General features: G+C 41.0%; 2 protein-coding genes across 2 annotated transcripts in view; one reads left to right on the forward strand and one right to left on the reverse strand.

Moving 5' to 3' along the window:
• The first annotated feature begins 7,112 nt into the window (after window positions 1-7,112).
• On the forward strand, window positions 7,113-14,154 carry tmem175 (transmembrane protein 175). Its single transcript, XM_026186374.1, has 10 exons — window positions 7,113-7,537; window positions 7,967-8,005; window positions 8,537-8,634; window positions 8,734-8,785; window positions 9,195-9,230; window positions 9,322-9,405; window positions 9,572-9,736; window positions 9,919-9,997; window positions 10,077-10,212; window positions 11,266-14,154. The coding sequence occupies exons 1-10, from the start codon at window positions 7,334-7,336 to the stop codon at window positions 11,936-11,938; spliced, it is 1,566 nt and encodes a 521-aa protein (XP_026042159.1). The 5' UTR covers window positions 7,113-7,333; the 3' UTR covers window positions 11,939-14,154.
• Window positions 14,155-14,207: 53 nt separating this feature from the next.
• The window catches only part of cds1 (CDP-diacylglycerol synthase (phosphatidate cytidylyltransferase) 1), a 30,777-nt gene continuing 26,367 nt past the window's right edge, over window positions 14,208-18,617 (reverse strand). The window contains exon 13 of the mRNA XM_026186375.1: window positions 14,208-18,258. Coding sequence (XP_026042160.1) covers window positions 18,123-18,258 — 136 coding nt within the window. The 3' untranslated portion in view covers window positions 14,208-18,122. The remainder of the gene's footprint in view (window positions 18,259-18,617) is intronic.

An 18,617-nucleotide genomic window follows, 5' to 3' on the forward strand; every position in this document is an offset into this window, starting at 1 on the left:
CCAGCCAGATGGTAGAGGAAGTCATCAGTGGTGATAACCACCGCGCCACCATCCCGCTGTGCTTAGGATCTGTTTCCTGAAACAATACATGTTTAAAAGTTATTGGAAGAAATATAATTTACATTTAAAAGATCAGCACCCACATTTATGTAAGCATGGGTCCTGAGTGTTGCTTGGTTGTTAGTCTGGTTTGGTTGTTGGATGATTGTTCAAGTTTGCTCATTAGTGTGTTCAGCTGTTGGTTGGTTGGGTTTGTTTGTTTGGTGGACTCTTTTTTTTTTTTGGTTGTGTGGTTGGTTGTTAGTCTGTTTTGGTCACTTGGTTGGTTGGTTGGTTGGTTGGTTGGGTTTGTTTGTTTGTTGGTCTCTGTTTTGGTTGGTTGCTTGGTTGTTAGTCTGTTTTGGTCACTTGGTTGGTTGGTTGGTTGGTTGGTTGGTTGGTTGGGTTTGTTTGTTTGTTTGTTGGTCTCTGTTTTGGTTGGTTGCTTGGTTGTTAGTCTGTTTTGGTCACTGGGTTGGTTGGTTGGTTGGTTGGTTGGGTTTGTTTGTTTGTTTGTTTGTTTGTTGGTCTCTGTTTTGGTTGGTTGCTTGGTTGGTTGGTTGGTTGGGTTTGTTTGTTTGTTTGTTTGTTTGTTGGTCTCTGTTTTGGTTGGTTGCTTGGTTGTTAGTCTGTTTTGGTCACTTGGTTGGTTGGTTGGGTTTGTTTGTTTGTTGGTCTCTGTTTTGGTTGGTTGCTTGGTTGTTAGTCTGTTTTGGTCACTTGGTTGGTTGGTTGGTTGGTTGGTTGGTTGGTTGGTTGGGTTTGTGTCAGGGTTCCTGGGTCGTTGCTTTCAGTTTTGTCATGTTCAGTTTATTCTTCACACTCATGGTTTTCGCTTCCTGTTTTCTGTGCCAGCGTGTCGCCTGTGTATTGTGTTCCACTTGTTTCCATCTATCATTAGTCAGACTAAGTTCAGCTGTGTACTCACCGGTTTCTAATCACTCATCATCCAGCGTGTATTTAAGTCCTCAGTGTCCACCAGATTGTTGTCGTGTCATTAGATGTTATGTTGTCGTTCCCGCCTGTGTTCAGTTGTTCAGCCTTTCAGTCAGTCCTTTAGTTCCTGCTCTGTTCATTCACTCGCTCCAATAAAACCTCATCATCCTGCACCGTGAGTCCTGCGTTCGGGTCATCTCTTCCTCACCTCCACACACAACCTCTGACAGTTTGTTTGTTTGGTGGACTCTTTTATTGTGGTTGGTTGATTTAGTCTGTTTGTTAGTTTGGTGTGTTGTTGATTAACTTTGACTCAAGTAAATTTAAAACATGATTTTAAAGCAGCTTTTTGAGCACTTGATATTTTGTTACTATAGTAAAACAATTTAAACTAAACACTGATCAGTAATTTTTAACTATAGCTTCATAGATTATGAAAGTTTGTCAGAAATCTGGGGTGTAATCAGGACACTTCTTGAGCCATTTCGACATGATAATTGCAGGTGTTTTTATTTTAGAGTCAAACATTTATAAGCATTGCATTTCACTCATTTTTCTTTGACGATGTCGAAAATGGCACCATAATGTTTGGTTTCTTGAGTAAGTGGTGATTTGACTTGCCCGTCTTCTGATTTGCTCACAAACACATCACTATGTGGTCGCTGGCAGCTCTTAGTTGCTAAGCTACATTTGAATGCAGCGACTATCCCCTCTTTCATTAAATGTGTCTCTTGGAAAGAGTAAAAAGGGCTTTTATGTCAGCCACTCGCTTCAACCTTCACTTCCTTTGTGCTGTCTCGATTGGTTTGCTTGATTGTAACGTGACTAACCAGGGACAAGATAAAAGCTGCAATGAAAGGCCTGCAAGGACAGATGATCTAGTCAGATAAAAATCTCTATAATACTGACTCTACATGCCAGAATGGGAGTGTTATACATTGTATGGGATGAAAATTTAAGTTATTTTGCTAGAAATTTAGTCAACAGTTTATTTCTACAAGCCATTTCCTTCATAATACAGCAGAGTGAAGCTGACCCCCCACCCACTTGAAACGTAAAGGCAAATGTTTGAGCATATTTGTGCAGGTACAATTAGCGTTTGTGCTGCTACGGTTTTTGAGATATTAAACTTTATTTTATAGGTCATTCAAAGGTCACCATCCCCCCAGGCTGCTCCGAAACAGACCAACATGGTCGACTTTTTTTAGTGCTACATTTGTGCTGGTTTGTACAGGTAAAATTAGCATTTGTGCTGCTATGATATGAGATATGCTGTTATGGTGTTACTGCTGAAAAATGTCTTTTTCAAATGACCTTTCGCTTTGTGTTCACTTGTTCAATAAAGTTCTGTTAAAAAAAACCCAAACTCTTATTGTATTTAATCAGCTAAATTTGTAATGAGTGTAGTTTTGTTTGTTTTTTTTTACTTCAATTTCTTTACTTCAATCACTTTTCGTTCATAAAACTACGATGCAAATGCTTGAGTATTTATTTTTTTAGAGTGTATTAAAATAACTTTTTTGAAAACTACATTTGAACATTTTACACTCCCATGAACACTTTTTGAGAAACAATGTTTCTATGAAACTAGTTACATAGGGGACATAAGAGGCTAAGCAGGGAAGCTAAGGGAGAGGAGGAGTAAAGTGCGACCGCCTTCGTCAAGAGCAAGAGCATAAAAAGGTACAAAAAAATTGTACCTGCATAAACCAGCACAAATGTAGCACTAAAAAAGTCGCTCATTTTGGTCTGTTTTGGAGCAGCCTGGGGGGGATGGTGACCTTTGAATGACCTATAAAATAAAGTTTAATATCTCAAAAACCGCAGCAGCACAAACGCTTATTGTACCTGCACAAATCAGCACAAACGTAGCACTAACCGCTCCGCCTATTTGCCTTTACGTTTCAAGTGGGTGGGGGGTCAGCTTCACTCTGCTTATGAAGCATACTAGTAATTATTTTTATATTACCAATGGAGCGACATAATTTCAGGGTAAAAGGGTGTCTTGTAGAGTTAAACCCATCTGAACCTGCAGTTTCTCTTAAATAGTCAGACTATTCTTGCATCTCACAGATCAATTTTTGGTTTTCTGCCTGGCTCCATAACCTATCATCTAACAGCAGTGACAACAAAAGCTCTGATACACTCAGTGCATGTGAGGTGACCTAAAAATTATTCAGCTCGACCCCTTCATGTCTATAAAATTGAAACTGCTGATTGTTATACTGATTTATGCTGTTCTAACTTTTAAGACTCACTTTTAAGAAAATTATTTTAGAATCTGGACTTTTTTCTGTTCATGAAGAGATTTTCCTTTCATCCTTGAACCAGGAAGCAGGTTCAGCAAATTCTGACACCGTTTTGCTCCAGTGGACCGAAGAACATGAATGTTTGTCCACATGAAACATGATGTTTATTTATTTATGTTTGATTTAGCATCGCCCACTCAGTCATCCTTTTAATCTTAACAGATTGCATTTGATATGTAATTTAATTATTCAGCAGTAACGTGACAGGGAAATGCAGGCGATTGCAACTGAAGATACAAATGTGCATCCAACAGATTTCTGTGATTAAGAGGAAATGATGTCGACAGTCAGGGTTCCATCTTTCAAAATGTTGTGCAAGATCACTTCGTGACTATGTGTCATCATGTGAAGATATTTCAACGTGAAACTGATTATAGTAACATATGTTGGATGTTTCAGTCCAGAGGAACTGGATGACAACTTGACAGCAGCCTCACACAGCAAGAAAGATGCAGAATTCAGATTTTACTTTGAGCGATCATCCTCTGATCGCTGTTTGTGTTTGCTGTGTTGACAGATTGATTATAAAAAGACTTGTGCTAAATATAACAAGAAACTAATATCTTAATGGGATTTCATTGGTTGCAGTGATGTAAACTAAAGCTAATGAACGTTGATATTGACTGAATGAGGAAGGTGTGTTCAGGTACAGCAGGAGGGGAATGCCGTTAAAACTGTTGCTCTACTTTCTCCTCTTTTATAAGGTCATATTTACTGCAGGTGCACATGTATGTCTGTCTGTCCCAACCTCAATGAGCCAAACTGTTAATATTATATGTTATGTGGGAAAAGCAGACGGACTAATTTATGCAGTGCCTTGTTTGGCTGTAGATAGAAAATTGTCTTTATGTGAACACGTGTGGAGTTTTGTGTTTTAAATGCAGGGCAGCACATCACTAAAACTCAGGTACTAGTGATCAGTCCCCCTGCAGCTAATGTGAAGCCATTTTTCAGCAGATGAAATCTTACTTACCACCCTCTCAAATGGCTGGCTGCTGGTTTAATCCATGGATCGTGTTGTGTCAGTGGGGAGATCTAGTACACATTTGCATGAACAGTGTTGAGGATGGAGAGCCTTGGATGCTGAGATGTCATTAGGAGCGACAGCCCCAGGCACTGCCAGAGGCACTGGCTGCAGTCGCCGAACCTGGGGTTCTTTAAGACCAGTGGAAAAACATGGGACCGGAGCCAGACTCAAGACTCTAGACTCTCCTCGGGCTTTGGCATGCTGTTCCTGACCCCAGGTTGTAGCGCTGCTGTGAAGCCCCTGAGGCTGAGACGATGCCAAAAGACACGAAGAAGGAAAAGCAAGAATGCAAAACAGCAGGGGGACAGTAATTAAAAGAAATATTCATATTCAATCAAAATGTGCTTGAATATGAATAAGTGGGAAATAGCTCTGTTTCCAATAAGCCAGGAAATGTATTTAAATTATTACTGTAAATGCTATAAATATAAATAAATAATACATGTAAACCAGAAGCAAAGTCCTGCTATAAATAGAGAGCAATAAATGATCGGACCTATATCATCGCATATGGATGCAGACATGAGCTACAGTGACATGACATCACTGTAAGCCGGGTAGAGTTGCAGCACAACAGGTGGATTCCTCATGAAAAAAAACGGACCTGCGACCTTCTTCAGCAGTTATGGTGTAATGTCGCCCTCTAGAGGCAAAAGAGCCTCACATGTGTAAGATTGTAAACAGCCTTCAGCCGGTTTTCTGCAAACTCATCCATATCAGAAACTTCCACTGAACCCCCCACTTCAAAAACCTTTAGATTAAGGAATCAGCTTTTAAATAATAATGTCTGGAATACAGAATGTTTAGTTGACCTTAAATTAAAGATTAATTTATCGGGTGCATCCCAAAGCAACACACATCAAAAGTAAGAAATTAAGACATTTAAATATTAAGGAGAGGTTAGAATATCTTAGATTCGTCATGCCTCTTTAAGGGAGACCAGCATCTAAAATTAAACGGCTCAATATATTTAAAGTCAGTTAACATATCTGTTTTGTTTTTTCCTTATTTTTCTCTCATAGACGCTTTTTTTTCTATTCTGTGGCATCAAAAAACCCTAATAGGGTCATGTCACAGCAGCACAGGACCACACAGGTGTTTGTGGGGGCAGCCAATTATCAAAATGTTGGCTTAAAGGGGGAGGGGCTAAAACTGCTCGTTTCAGACAGATTATGGTAGCTGCACCAGGGTCCAGAACAGAAATAATTATATAGCATTAATATGAACTGAGTCATGCAGAGGTGATCTAGTCGAGTTACTGTGTGGGAAATATGGATCTTAAAGTTGAGCTGGTTGAGCTACTCTGCTCCCCTGAAAGCTCGTGGTAACAATAACTGCTAATTAAAAGTCCTTTCCAGTGGCCATTGTTGATGTGGAGTTTGACTACTCATCAGGGATGTCAGACTGTTGTGGGCCACATGCAGCTCACTTTGATCTTAAGTGGGCCAAAACAGTAAAACTCCCCTTTGTGTGAGTGTAAGGATAATTAACTACACAATTAAAATCCCTGGGATATCTTAAAATAAGAAAAAAGAAGTGCAGCTTCAGCACTAGGTCTCAGCTTCTCTACACAATAAAGAAATGCTGCTGTAGTAAATAAAAGAAATCAGTCAGCACGAATGAATAAATGTAAAATGTTTGAATAGCCATATGTTTGACTCTACAGTAAAACAACCTTTTCTGAACATCAGCAGCTCTGTGAACAGGATCTTATGCAATATCATAACCTGCATTTAAAGCAAAATGAACACAGCCACAGTTTGATTTGGTGGCTGCTGTTTGAAGAGTCCACTTTGCTTTTGGCCTTTTATGTGAAGCTGCAGGTTCTGACAAAGAGGTTAAAGTTCACCGTGGCCTGCTTGGCTAGAATGGCAGGTCACAGGTGCAAATACCTGCTAATTAATGGCAACAGTAACGGTTTGTTGGTCCAGTCAGACACAAGGTGTCAAATTGTTATTCAGTTAATTTGATTAAAAGGCACCAAAACCACAAACAGGCCCGGTCAGGTGACTTTAAGTGGTTTTAATCAATCAATCAATCAATCAATCAATCTTTATTTATAAAGCACTTTTCATACAGAGAAAATGTAGCACAAAGTGCTTTACATAGTTAAAAGCAGCCCACCCCACCCTCCAACTCACTCCCCACACTCTCAATACACATATATCCCCCCACCCACACACACATACACACACGCGCACACTTAAAGAGTAAAAATTGGGCTGGGCTCGCATGAGCCAAGTGAGGAAACACTATAACAGGGAGCCGTCTGCACCGGGAGCCGGTCACAGACCGCAGCCTCCAGGCTGGGCACACAGCAGGAGGGAGGCAAAGGAGCCCCCCAGCCAGGCTGAGAGGACCCCAGAGACCCAGCAGCCACGGTCAATAACAGCCCCGGTGCAGAGAGCGCCCTCCGAGGAAACACTGGAGATATGACGCAATACAATATATATAGGGTAAAATGATAAAATAAATAAGAACAGGATACAATATAAATATAAATAGAATAAGAAGATTAAAAAACGAATAAGAATAAAATCAAACAAATATTAGGTAAATCCTAAATTAATAATAGAATAACAGGATAGAATAAATAAGCATAAAATAAATAAACGCTAAGTAAAAGCTAAATTAAAAAGGTGGGTCTTGAGCCTGTTCTTGAAAACATGTACGTTCTCTGCGGCCCTGAGCTCCTCCGGCAGGCTGTTCCACAGACGAGGACCATACCACTGAAACGCTGCCTCTCCGTGAGTATGTGTCCTGACTTTAGGGACAATCAAAAGGCCAGTACCACATCAGAAGGCAGCTTCTAACACACTCAAATAAAACCACTGTGGACCACGCCAGATCAGAAACACAAAAATTACAAAGTTCTCACCCCGAGTGGCTCCTCTCGCTTTAACAGACGATCTCCGGTGAGAACAGGAAACCAGCCGGGCTGCTGCTTCCTGTTTCCCCGCCTTCAGTCAGCTGTCTGTCCGCTGTGTGTGGATGAGCAGCACTCCCCAGCAGCTCCTCCAGGATGGGGGAAAACGACGACAGCGACATCATAGAGCATCACGTCGAGGAGGAGATGGAGAAGAAAGGTGCGAGGAGCTACGCAGCTTCCTCCTCCTTCCTGGAGAGCGTCAGTCCGTCCGAGAGAGAGGGCCACAGCAGCACCCAGTCCTCCCACAGACTGCTGGCCTACAGCGATGCTCTCATCTCCATTATCGCCACTGTCATGGTAGGAAACACGCCGAGCTTTGCAACACAGTCACAACATTTAGGTGATACAGTATTTGCAACAGAAGAAGCAAAACCAAACAGCAAAAAGTCCCACGGAATAGAAAATTCACAGTGAAGCGCAGATACGCAAATATTCCAATTCATGGAGCTTCTTCTCTCAACTGTTGTTTTACTGTCATAGTCAGACCCATCACACTGAGACAGGAAGAGAAAAAAATCTTATCTGCAAAATCTGTAACAGTGAAAACTCCAATTAATTTCAAAATAAATAAATAACACTTATAGAAAGATTTCTGCCTAATTCATTACTGCTAATTGGGTCTCCTGGCCCCAAACACGCTGATCTAAGAGTCTAACATATCTGTGTATGTGCAGCACTGTATGTTTGAGTTGATCTGTCTCCTGATACAGTTTCATTTATCCACAGATTTTACCTGTTGCTCACACCAAAGTGGAAAATAATGAGGTAACGTCGGACTTTTTAAAAACGTATTTCAAGTTTTAGCAAAGCCGTGATATCCTTGTTATTCAGCTGAGCTTTCTGATGCAGCTTCTGATTTTGCAGTAAATGTAATAACAAGTTAACGTATTGTTTGTATTTACACTCTGCAAACTGTAAATAAAATCGTCACCAGCAGGGGGCAGTGTTTCTCCTGTGGTTACACTGAAATGCTTTCAGATGTGTGACGCCTGTTTTTGTTTTTGACGGTGAATTTTAGCCCCACCCTTATTTTCTTCAGGAGGCTTTGACGGGACGCCATTGTAAATGTGTTTCTAATGATTTGTTGCTGGTTGAATAAAAGCTACACTGACTCATCGCACCATCTTTTGGTACAAAATGGTATTACACCAAATTGCAACCTGAACTGGATCATCTTCCAGGTTGCTTCTCCAACATTCTCTGATGATAACTTTAGTTACTTTTGGAAGTTTTAAACTATCTTAATTCACATTAAGGACCTATAACAGGAAAATGCTGTAAAATCTTGTATTGCAGGAATTGAGGGAGAGTCTTCAGGGTCTACTCACCACAAAGATCGGCGTTTACTTGATGACATTCCTCATTGTGACTGTTGCCTGGGCTGCTCATATCAGGTTAGTAGTAGTGGTAATAGTATTAGTACTAATAGTATCATAGTACTAGTTATTTCTAAGACGCCTGTTTTCATTCTTTCTCCCCTCGTTTATCTTCAGGTTGTTTCAAGTTGTTGTTCGTATCGATGACTGTCTCGCACTTCTGAACCTCGTAAGTATAAAAATTACTTAAAGTGTTTTCAAAACGATAATGTCATTTTTTAAATTTGTAATTTAAGCCTGCCTACAAGATAATCTCAGGTTTTGTTTATCTCATGAAAGGATGATAATGAATGCATACTGATGTCTGTTTTTTTGATCAGGTGACATGCATCCTTATTTGTTTTTTATCCATGTCTGCATGTTGTTTGTCCCACGAAGCAGGGACAAGATGTTACTTGAGACTTACATGTGCATATACTCTTACTTAAATTCACCTTATGCTTACAGTTAGGCTGAGCAGAGACTATAGGCCTGTATAAATTGGCTTCAAATTTCATGGTGTTTTCTGTCAGCAGTCACATCATTTAGAGTATTTTGGTCATTTTTAGTCTGAACTTCTGCTTTTGCTTCTATTTCAGGCCTGCATGATGCTGATAACCTTCCTCCCCTACACAGTGAGTCTGAGTGTGTGAAACTGTTGACCCAGAATCAGTCACTGCTGAACGAACGACGCTCTCATTCAGTGGTGTCATCTACACTTTGCAGTTTTCTTTAATGGCGACCTTTCCTGAGAACATCCTCGGGATTTTACTCTTCTGTGGTTGTGTGATGGTGATCGGCGTCATTCAGGTGAGAAACTTAAACGTTAGATTGTCATCCTTCGGTAAGTCTGCTGCTCTGTTCAGTTTCCTAACTTCATTGAACCATTTATCTGCCTTAAGGTGTTGGGCGGCTGAAGCCTGTGGTTGCAGGGCGGTTTGCGTACGTTGTAATCCCGTGTGTCTTGTTTCTGTAGTCGGTGATTGTGTTGTACGCCTTCAGCCGCCCCTTCCTCCTGAATGAGCAGATCCAGATCTCAGAGAACCAGACCTTCTACAAACACCACATCCTCAAAGTCATCATGAAGGTTCCCATCATGTGCTTCTTCGCCAGCATCTTCTCCTTCATCTTCTTCCAGCTGGTTGGTGCTGCTACATTTATTTCCTTCATATTTTAAAAATGGACAATATATAAATGTCTTATTTTATGATTATAGGTGATCTCCGCTCTCACATTTCTTTGTTGTTTGCCAGTGAATAAAGTAACAAATCCAAAGCTGGTCAGAAACACTCTCCCAGTATCACGTTTTCATTTCTTCCTCAGTCTTACGTTCTCTTGGCCATCGTCATCTTCCTGCCTTACATCTCCCAGTGTTTGAAGTGGTGTCGCAGCAAAGCCATCGGTAAGAGCCGGACCGTACGGGAACTGTAAATAAGTGCTGACCTCTGGCCTTTGTACCAATCAACCCTCGTCCATTTCAGGTCAGGTGGAGGAAACTCCAGACTCCATGTTGTTCTACACCTACCTGCCTAACGAACCCCTCAGCAAAGAACGAGTGGAGGCTTTCAGCGACGGAGTTTATGCCATCGTAGCAACGCTTCTCATCTTGGACATATGGTTCGTTTCAGCTTTATCGGCTGTGCAACTTTCAAATATCCTTTGGGAGGGGCCTGTTTTACTGTCAGAGGAATTGAGTCAGTTTTTTGGTCATTTGGATGATCTGAACATTTAAATAGTCCACTATGAAAATCTAAGGTTAAAAAAACTAATTTGGCATAAAAAAAAAAATGAAGGAAATGGTCGAAGAAAAGTATTTTTGACTTCAGTGTAAAGATCAGAGCCTGGTGACGTACCAAGAGTTGCTCATAATGATGAACGTCTTAGCATGATGATGTCCTTTAATAAATTCCCCCGAATGTTCGGACTAAATCCTGTCAAAGAAATGTTCAGAAGACGTCATGGCCCCTACATAAGGGGAAAAAGGAGGGTGGACAGTCGAAACAGTTGATGTAGACGGTGTGACGTCTGCAGTTTATCGAGCGTGTTGTGGCTGCGAAGCTGCACACACCTTTGATGAAGCCCCTCTTTGAAAGTTAGACTGACCAAAGTTTACAACATAGACACGTTTTAGTAAATATGAGCAATACCTAGATTTTTCTAACCAGTGTAAAAGATGGGCGTATTTACCGCGATGTCACCGATTGCTTTTTTAAGTCCCGCTTTGAAGCCTTGAAATGAGAGCTTCCAATGTTGATTGCAGAAAAACCAAGTGTGACAACGAGGGGAAGAAAATGTTTATGAATGTTGAGGCCATAAACTTCTATAGGAAGCCGAGTCATCCTGCAGCCACAGCTGTCACCATCTGGTGGTCGTCAGATAGAATGCACTGTCTAAATTTGCACCAGTTTACAGTATTTTTATTCATAACTACAATTTTTTGTTGGATGTTAAGACTCAAAATCAGGAACTTTCCAATCGAGGTCACAAATCTCAGAGTTGGCATCTGTATCTTTAATACACTCACTAAAAATACTTCAAAAATCAGATTTGTATAAACTTCTCTGAGTAGCAGTGATTCTGTTACATTTTCTAGTGTGGGTTAAATGTAATACAAAGGTTATAATTGGAAAAACCTTCTAATGTTTAACTTCTCCGGTTCTTTCCTTCTAGCGAGGACAACGTCCCAGATCCCACAGTCGTGCAGAAGCAGTTTGGCGGCAGCCTGACAGCAGCTCTGCGGCTTTACGGCCCCGAGTACCTCGCCTACTTTGGTTCCTTCGCCACCGTCGGCCTTCTCTGGTTTGTCCATCACTCGCTTTTCCTCCATGTCACCAAGGCAACGCGCTTCATGGGCCTGCTGAACACCTTCTCGCTGGCGTTCGTCGGAGGTTTACCGTTAGCCTACCAGCTAACGCACGAGTTCCCGCCCAACTCTCACAATGAGCTGGAAGCCATTCAGATTAGCTGTGTGATCATTTTCTTCGCCGGTATTTTTCAGCTCGCCATTTGGGTGGTCGCTCTGTACAACGAACAGGAAACTCTGCACCCCTACGTGCGATACGGTGGACGTGAGCACGTGCTTATGCTAGCTAAGCTGGCTCTGTACCCCTGCATAGCTTTGGGGACGTTTTTCCTCACGTGCATTTTGAGTAAATTTAGTGCCCCGATTTTCCACCTGATGGAGATCACGGTGCCTTTTGCTTTTCTAGTGTTGAGGATTTTGGTGCGTCTCGGGTTAGCGCTGCTGCGGCTACTTTTCTGTCCTGACAGGTCCGATCGGAGGATCGTCATAGAGGAGGAAGCTGACGAAACAAGAGTGCCATTTAATGCTCTAGTTACATAGGGGACGTGGACAGGGAACTGATGCTAACTGACAGATCTGAGAGGCAACGTTGCTGAAGGGCTTGGTCTGTGAATGTGCTTATATTTGACCTCATGAGGAGCCTGCTGGGCTTCACACCGGCAACAAGATAGAAAGCATTTAGACCGGTTTAAATGTTGAGAGCATCGGTGTAAATGGGATTAGATATAAACCATGTGCACTGAAGGAGATTTATTAGGGAAATACTTAGTGGAGCAGAGCGGTGAAGAACAGAGCTGATACTGACGGCCAGAGCCTATTCGTTCATTATTTTCTTTACAGTAACATGAAGAGTACCAGTGCAGGTTTAATCAGCAGTTAATCAATGTGATTCAATCATTGTGTTTTAGTTTTATTACTTCATGTGCAGAGCACGGTCCGTCCAGCCGCTATTAGTTAACTGAGCCTTACAGAATAGCCTCTAATCACCCACCGAGGATTTTCTGAGCATGCTCAGACGCCCCCTGCAGGACATCCATGAGCTGACGGTGTGGCAGGAGAAGTCTTTCTGTCAAACTGGTCTCCTTTGTGACACGTTAGCAATCGGACGAGGCTTTAAGTCTTGAGTGTTGGCACTTTAAAAATACTTCTAATCAGGAGAGGCCATAACTTTTCAAATTGCACTATATTTCCATCACGTGTATGTTAGTGTCTAATAACCGCAGTAATGTGTGACTTTTTTAAATTTATGTCGCTATTGCATCGTCCACATCATGCACTCTGTATACGTTACCTTGACTACATGATTATTACGTCCCGATTTACAGAAAATATGTGAAAATCCAAGTTTTAAGGCGTTGCTGTAGCTTCCTGGGGTGTAACGAGGGTATTTGCAGAGGCCCGATTTTGCCCTGAGGCCATCGACTGTATGTCCGCCCGCCACCACCCAACCCACCCGGCTGTCCTGTCTCTAAAAAGCCCCCAAAAACTAAATAAGTTTTCCCTTCACATATATAGCAAGTTCAGGTGTCTTGTAAATGCAGTCTGTCATTTCTTGAAGTGTAAAAAAAGCTAAATTTGCACAATAATTAATAAGGCGATAAATATTTTAGCCATTACTCCAATATTTTAGATTTCTACATTTCAAAAAATAAGTTGGAGAAATCAAACATTAAATAAACATGTAAATGTAGAACATGTCAGATTATGCATGTTTGAGGCTTCTTTTGTTTTTGCATTAACACCAAGTTTTATGAAAAACTGAAGATTTGGCAGATAACATTAACTGACCTAAACAAGTCATTTTTTAAATGGGGAGGGTGGTAAACCTTTCTCCAGTAGGGGGCGCTGTTGTTATTGATGTACTGAAGCCACTTTAGTCTAGATGTGTTGCTCCATGATGCTGATATTTGTTTGTTTTTTCGTCTGACTCAAAGAAAACTATGATGCACTTTAATAGAAACCTTCCAGAGGATGCAGAAAAGTTTGTCTGTGTTTGCTTTGTTTGTCTGAGTCGTTCTGCTTCCATATCCCGGCTGCACTACAGTGCATCGTTTTAGTTTGCGGGTATTCATAACTGATCATTCAGGCCTTGTACTTGTACAAGTTAAATGCAGGATATCTTTCCGTTGTCTGGCTTCATGAACCCCGACAGCCCCAATCAGGCCAAGCAGTCACACGAAGGTTGTTATCAAGCTGATAACATAGCTAATAGCATGATCACGTGGGCAGCAGTGACTGATTTTTATGTAGTGCACTACTAGAAAAATCTGAGGTGGTTAAACACAAAACAGACTGAAAGCACCGCGGCTGCTGAACCACCTTTGTAATACTAAAACCCAGGTTTAGTCTCAAGTTACCTGGATAAGCCAAAATCCTGCTGTTGGTGTTGGTGGCTGTTATTGGTAGGAGCAGCAAAGTTGTTAAGTTTTGTCACTGTATAACTTTCCCATTTATCCTGATACTTCTCATGGTGAAAATAATGAACACAAAATGGCATTAACATCTTTATGTATTACAACCCAGTCACTTCTTTGCTTCCTTTAGAAGTTACATTTTTATTGTCTTTATCTGCTCGGTGGTGTGTTTAAAGCTCAGAGTCGATAGGAAACGTCTGAGCAGCTCTTTATGCTTACATGTGTGTTAGTAACGGCTCTACCAGTGCAAACTCCACAATTGTTCTTTCACTCTGTGCAAAATCTCTCTTTTCCTAACTGTCAGGCTTTGTTTTGTGAATAAATCTGAAGTTGATCCTTTAATGTAAAAGTGATTTGTCTTTTCATTATCAAAAACACGAATCGGAATAAAAACATTTTAAAGAAAAGTCTTTATTTACCTCCGTACATTAAACACCTTCACAATCTCTCTATTAAGATATCAGTGTGTTTATTTACCGTACTTTGTATTGCCCCTAATATTAAACAGCATTATTCCTCAGTAGATACACATTTTCCTTATCCATCTCATTAGAAAACATTTCTGCTCAAATCAAACCAAATGTACACAAAATGATAAATTAAAAACAACAACTGAAAGTCTGCATCGTCACCTGACAGCTACCTGTTCTCTTTTCTACCTTTGTGTGCAACGTGGTAGGAAAGTATAAATTAGTATGCACGTGTGTCGTGGAACTACAGCTGTAAATATGGAGTCTCAAGTGTCCCAGTGAAATAATATACATCTTAAGTATATCAATTAAAGATTGATTAGATAGCCACAGCTATAGCTCACCTGCTGCTCATTCGCTCCATACTTTCCAGATTACAACCTGAACTGTGCTGCTTAAAGAGAAAAAAGGTTAAACTGGTAGTGTGCAATAAACAGGCTCTGGAGAGAACGTGGGTAGGACTAAAAAGAAATATTAGATCGGTAGAAGAACAGCAAACACTCCAACACCCACTGGGAAATGAATCCACACCGTCAGACTGACCGATGGTGTTGGTTAATAATTATGATCATTATGGGAGCTGAATTTAAGAGACTGGAGGAATCAGTAATATAGCATTTAACAAAGTATATCTATTTTTAAATAAAAGGCACTTCTAAAGTTCGCTCATTATCCTTCCAGACAATACACAGAGTCATTACCTGGGACAGCAGCTAGTTTGTATACACATTTTGAATTAATTTACGAGTCACATTATTCCACTGGCACACTCCAGGCTCCATATAAATCCATTCTAACATAATTCTGAGTCAATTCCTGCTCCACTTTTGGTCGGATCTCTTTAGTGTTGACACGTCGGTCCAGACGTCTGCGTCCTTCGCTGCTTCTGTGAATGCTGAGGGGTGCGTAAAGAAAAGCGCGTAAAGCGGTAGTTAAAAGATTTACACAGTACGATACAGCTGGTCCCAAAAATTCAACCTGAACCGCTCGTTCACATCTTGGAATCTACGGTGAAAAAACGAACAGAACAAACCGGACGAATAAATTAAAATATCCTCGTTGACCAACGACTGAAGCGTGTGAACACAACACAGATCCAGATGTCAGCACTCCAACCCAATTCCAAACTCTCACCTTCCAGGTTTGAGTGTTTCGGGATGAGCAGGGAAAGTCGGGACAGGAGAGATCTGACTCCCATCTGACTCCCAGAGCTTTTTCACTAACAGAAGAAAATCAGTGTTGATCAAACAGTGCTTTGGTAAACGTCTCTGTGAAAGGATCTGGATACAAACAGAGAATCTCTTTGCAAACGTAGCGTCGTAACACGTGAAAAACATAAATACGAATCATCACATTTCCTCTGACATTAAAAGTATCCGATCCATACTCTAAAGAATCAAACTACAACTTGCATTTATAGCTAATAAAACCACCTCCCAGAGTTCTTTGTACACCTAAAGAAGTGTTTTATATACTGTACATACACTCCATCGTACAGTATATAGGCTCTACATTTAATCTCATGTTATCATTGATAACATTTTGTATTGCAATCTACATTCAAACTTAGAAAACATTGATTTGATGTGCAAAAACACCCTAAAGCATCCAAAAATGATCTGATGGAAACCTCCCCCTCAAACACCACCACCACCCCCACAGATCAACTAAAATCACTGGTTGAAGGAAACCGTTTCACATCTCGGGAAATGTGCTCATTTGTTTTCTTTCCAAGAGTCTGATGTGAAGATTCAGTCCTGTGTGAGCAGCGAGTCATTCCTCTAAAGCTCACAGATCAACACGCGTCCTTCAAACTCTCTGTCACTGACTTGCTAATTAGCAACCCTGCAGAGTAAGGAGTAAGGATACAGAGACCAGAGGGCAGCTTTGCAGGCTGTTGCAGTTTTCCACCAACTTAAAGTTGTTCCCTGTGTAATCTAATCTGTACAGTGCGCGTTTTAGGATTTTTGTGAGGATGGAAATGACCTCACTGCCATGGACGAATATGTCTGTGGATCCAGATATCAGGGTGGGGATTAGGACTAATTTCTGGAATTTTCTTGAACATCACAATTTTTTCTGTTTCTTATATTAATTATTATGCATTTGTGTTGTTCGGGATATAAAATGTGCAATTTTGTCCAATCTCTAGAACGATAAAACATTATTTCAGTTACATCATGGATTCAAATCTGGACTGAGTCAGGCGCTGCGCCTCTGGTTACATTTTTAAAGTCAAATCCAAAACTGCTCAAGTGAAACGTCGAAATAGACAAACGACGAATAAACCAGTTGCTAGACTGACTCTAGATTCCAAATAGGCAGTGACTTCAATATAAACGTGCTTCCTCTTTCTTTTGGGAAAAAGTAAGCTATGCATTTAGCGTTGCCTTGCAGGTATTCTCATCTCCAAACAGCCCATAACAAACCAGGAAAAACCCGGAACAAGGGAAATGAGTCGTAAAGGAGAGAAATTAGTACAATAACTTTTACACTTGCATACGAGTCTGTTTGAAACTGTTCCTGCCCACTCATGTGACGTTTATGTGGGATTTTTGGGGTTTCTCTGTATTATTGTAGAGTCTTTACCTTACAATATAAAGCGCCTTGAGGCGACTGCTGTTGTGATTTGGTGCTATATAATAGGTATAGTAATGACACTATAAAACTATGTTCTGCTGCTCCACATTTGTGACTTTTTAAAAACTTTTCCATTGATCTTTATAATATTTTCTATATTTTCTACTGTATTGCTGTGCTTATAGACAGAGAGGACAGTGCTACTGATCTTTTTATCAGCTCAAAGACAGAAAACCACTGACTACATTTCCCACAAACCACTATTCAACCTATTCCTTTAAATTATCTTTTTTTTTTCTTTTTTTTTTTACAGTCAAGCAAAGGGTCACCCAAACACCTCTACATTGCTACCTGTTAAAAATCTAATTTCTTCATGCTCAAAGCTACAAATGAGTTAAATCTCTTTTTTTTTTTTGCATATCACTTCTCATAGCTTAAAAGTCTTTTTCTGCAGCAGGTCACATAAAGTAGTAATATATTATATGCATTGATTGCTAAATAGTTTCAGTAGATTTATGTACAACATTATTCGAGTGCTGAGTGTGCAGCTGATGCTGTTAACATGCCTACAGTCGTTTGACTATTATTGTGCGAGTTATTTTAGATTTAGTCAGAAACCTAAAAGCTGAATGTTGTGGAAGTGGAGACTAAGCATGGCTTCATTTAGCAGTATGTTTGACAACCCTGCTGCATCACTACTTCACCCACACCCAGGTCTGTTTGCTGTAACTCAGGTCCACGTGCTCAACACTTTGGGCCCAGTTTATGCTGGTAAAAGCTTCTTAAATCATTTTTAAAATCTAAATGTAGTGCAATATTTGCCGTCCACAGCGAATCTGCACGTCGACCCTCCACTGAGAAAGCTGCGTGCTTTACAGTCACTGTTGTTGAGCAAGTACATCTTTTTCTTCAGTGTGTGTTTTAAGGATGACGGCGGCCCGTTCACTCGTGAAGCGTGCTGCAGCTGATGCCGGTCCAAGTGAAAAGCAATGCAGCCACCTTTCTTTTCCTTTTTGTTTTTAGTTTCTTTCCTACTAGATTGTTCCTTGTAGTCACCTCAGGTTCAAAGTTGTGATCTTGAGCTGATTGGAAGTTGAACGAAGAGCCGACAGGATGACGATGGATGCTCCGATATATGCCAGAAATCACACACATACCATACGGCTGTTCTGCATGCGTGCCTGCGTGTACATGCTTACGCCAACTTTGAAAACCGTCTCGCACGCTCCCAGGTCATCGCCCTGTGGAGGTGGTGCCGCGTCACTCGGCCTGGACAGCAGCAGGTGGGAGGATGCCCTTGTCTCTCAGGTGGGACTGCAGAGTATGGAAGATGCCGAGCTGCTGCTCAGGCTGGAGCAGCAGCAGTTGCTGCAGCACTTTGCTGGGGTTCGGACCTCTGCAAGAGGAAAGAAATTCAAGCTTCAAGTTTGGCAATTAAAGCAAAATAAAGCACGAGAGCACTCAAACTTTCCTTTCATCAGGGGGAAGGCGAGAACCTCCAGTAACCACTACAGAAAAAAGGAACCAACAAGCTGCAAGTGACGTTTTGAACTACTGACTGAAATTTCACAAAGAGTGAAATACATAGACTGTTCGTAAAGATGGATGGATCGGCTTGAGCTGAGCATTTCGGCCGTCGTCATCTTTTCAAACTAGAAGCTCTTGGACACCGTTGGTGGTCATCTGATTGTTGGGGTTTCTCTGTATTATTGTAGAGTCCTTCCCTTTCGATATAAAGCACGTTGAGGTGACTGC

Source organism: Astatotilapia calliptera, chromosome 12 (genome assembly GCF_900246225.1).
Source record: "Astatotilapia calliptera chromosome 12, fAstCal1.2, whole genome shotgun sequence".
In the NCBI taxonomy this organism is placed as follows: domain Eukaryota; kingdom Metazoa; phylum Chordata; class Actinopteri; order Cichliformes; family Cichlidae; genus Astatotilapia; species Astatotilapia calliptera.

Bases quoted from the DNA above. Each gene is read 5' to 3' on its own strand.
- tmem175 (XM_026186374.1), top strand. From the start codon at position 7,334: ATGGGGGAAAACGACGACAGCGACATCATAGAGCATCACGTCGAGGAG. The intron at 8,006-8,536 runs GTAACGTCGGAC...CTTGTATTGCAG, and splicing joins CCAAAGTGGAAAATAATGAG to GAATTGAGGGAGAGTCTTCA. The intron at 9,231-9,321 runs GTGAGTCTGAGT...TACACTTTGCAG, and splicing joins TAACCTTCCTCCCCTACACA to TTTTCTTTAATGGCGACCTT.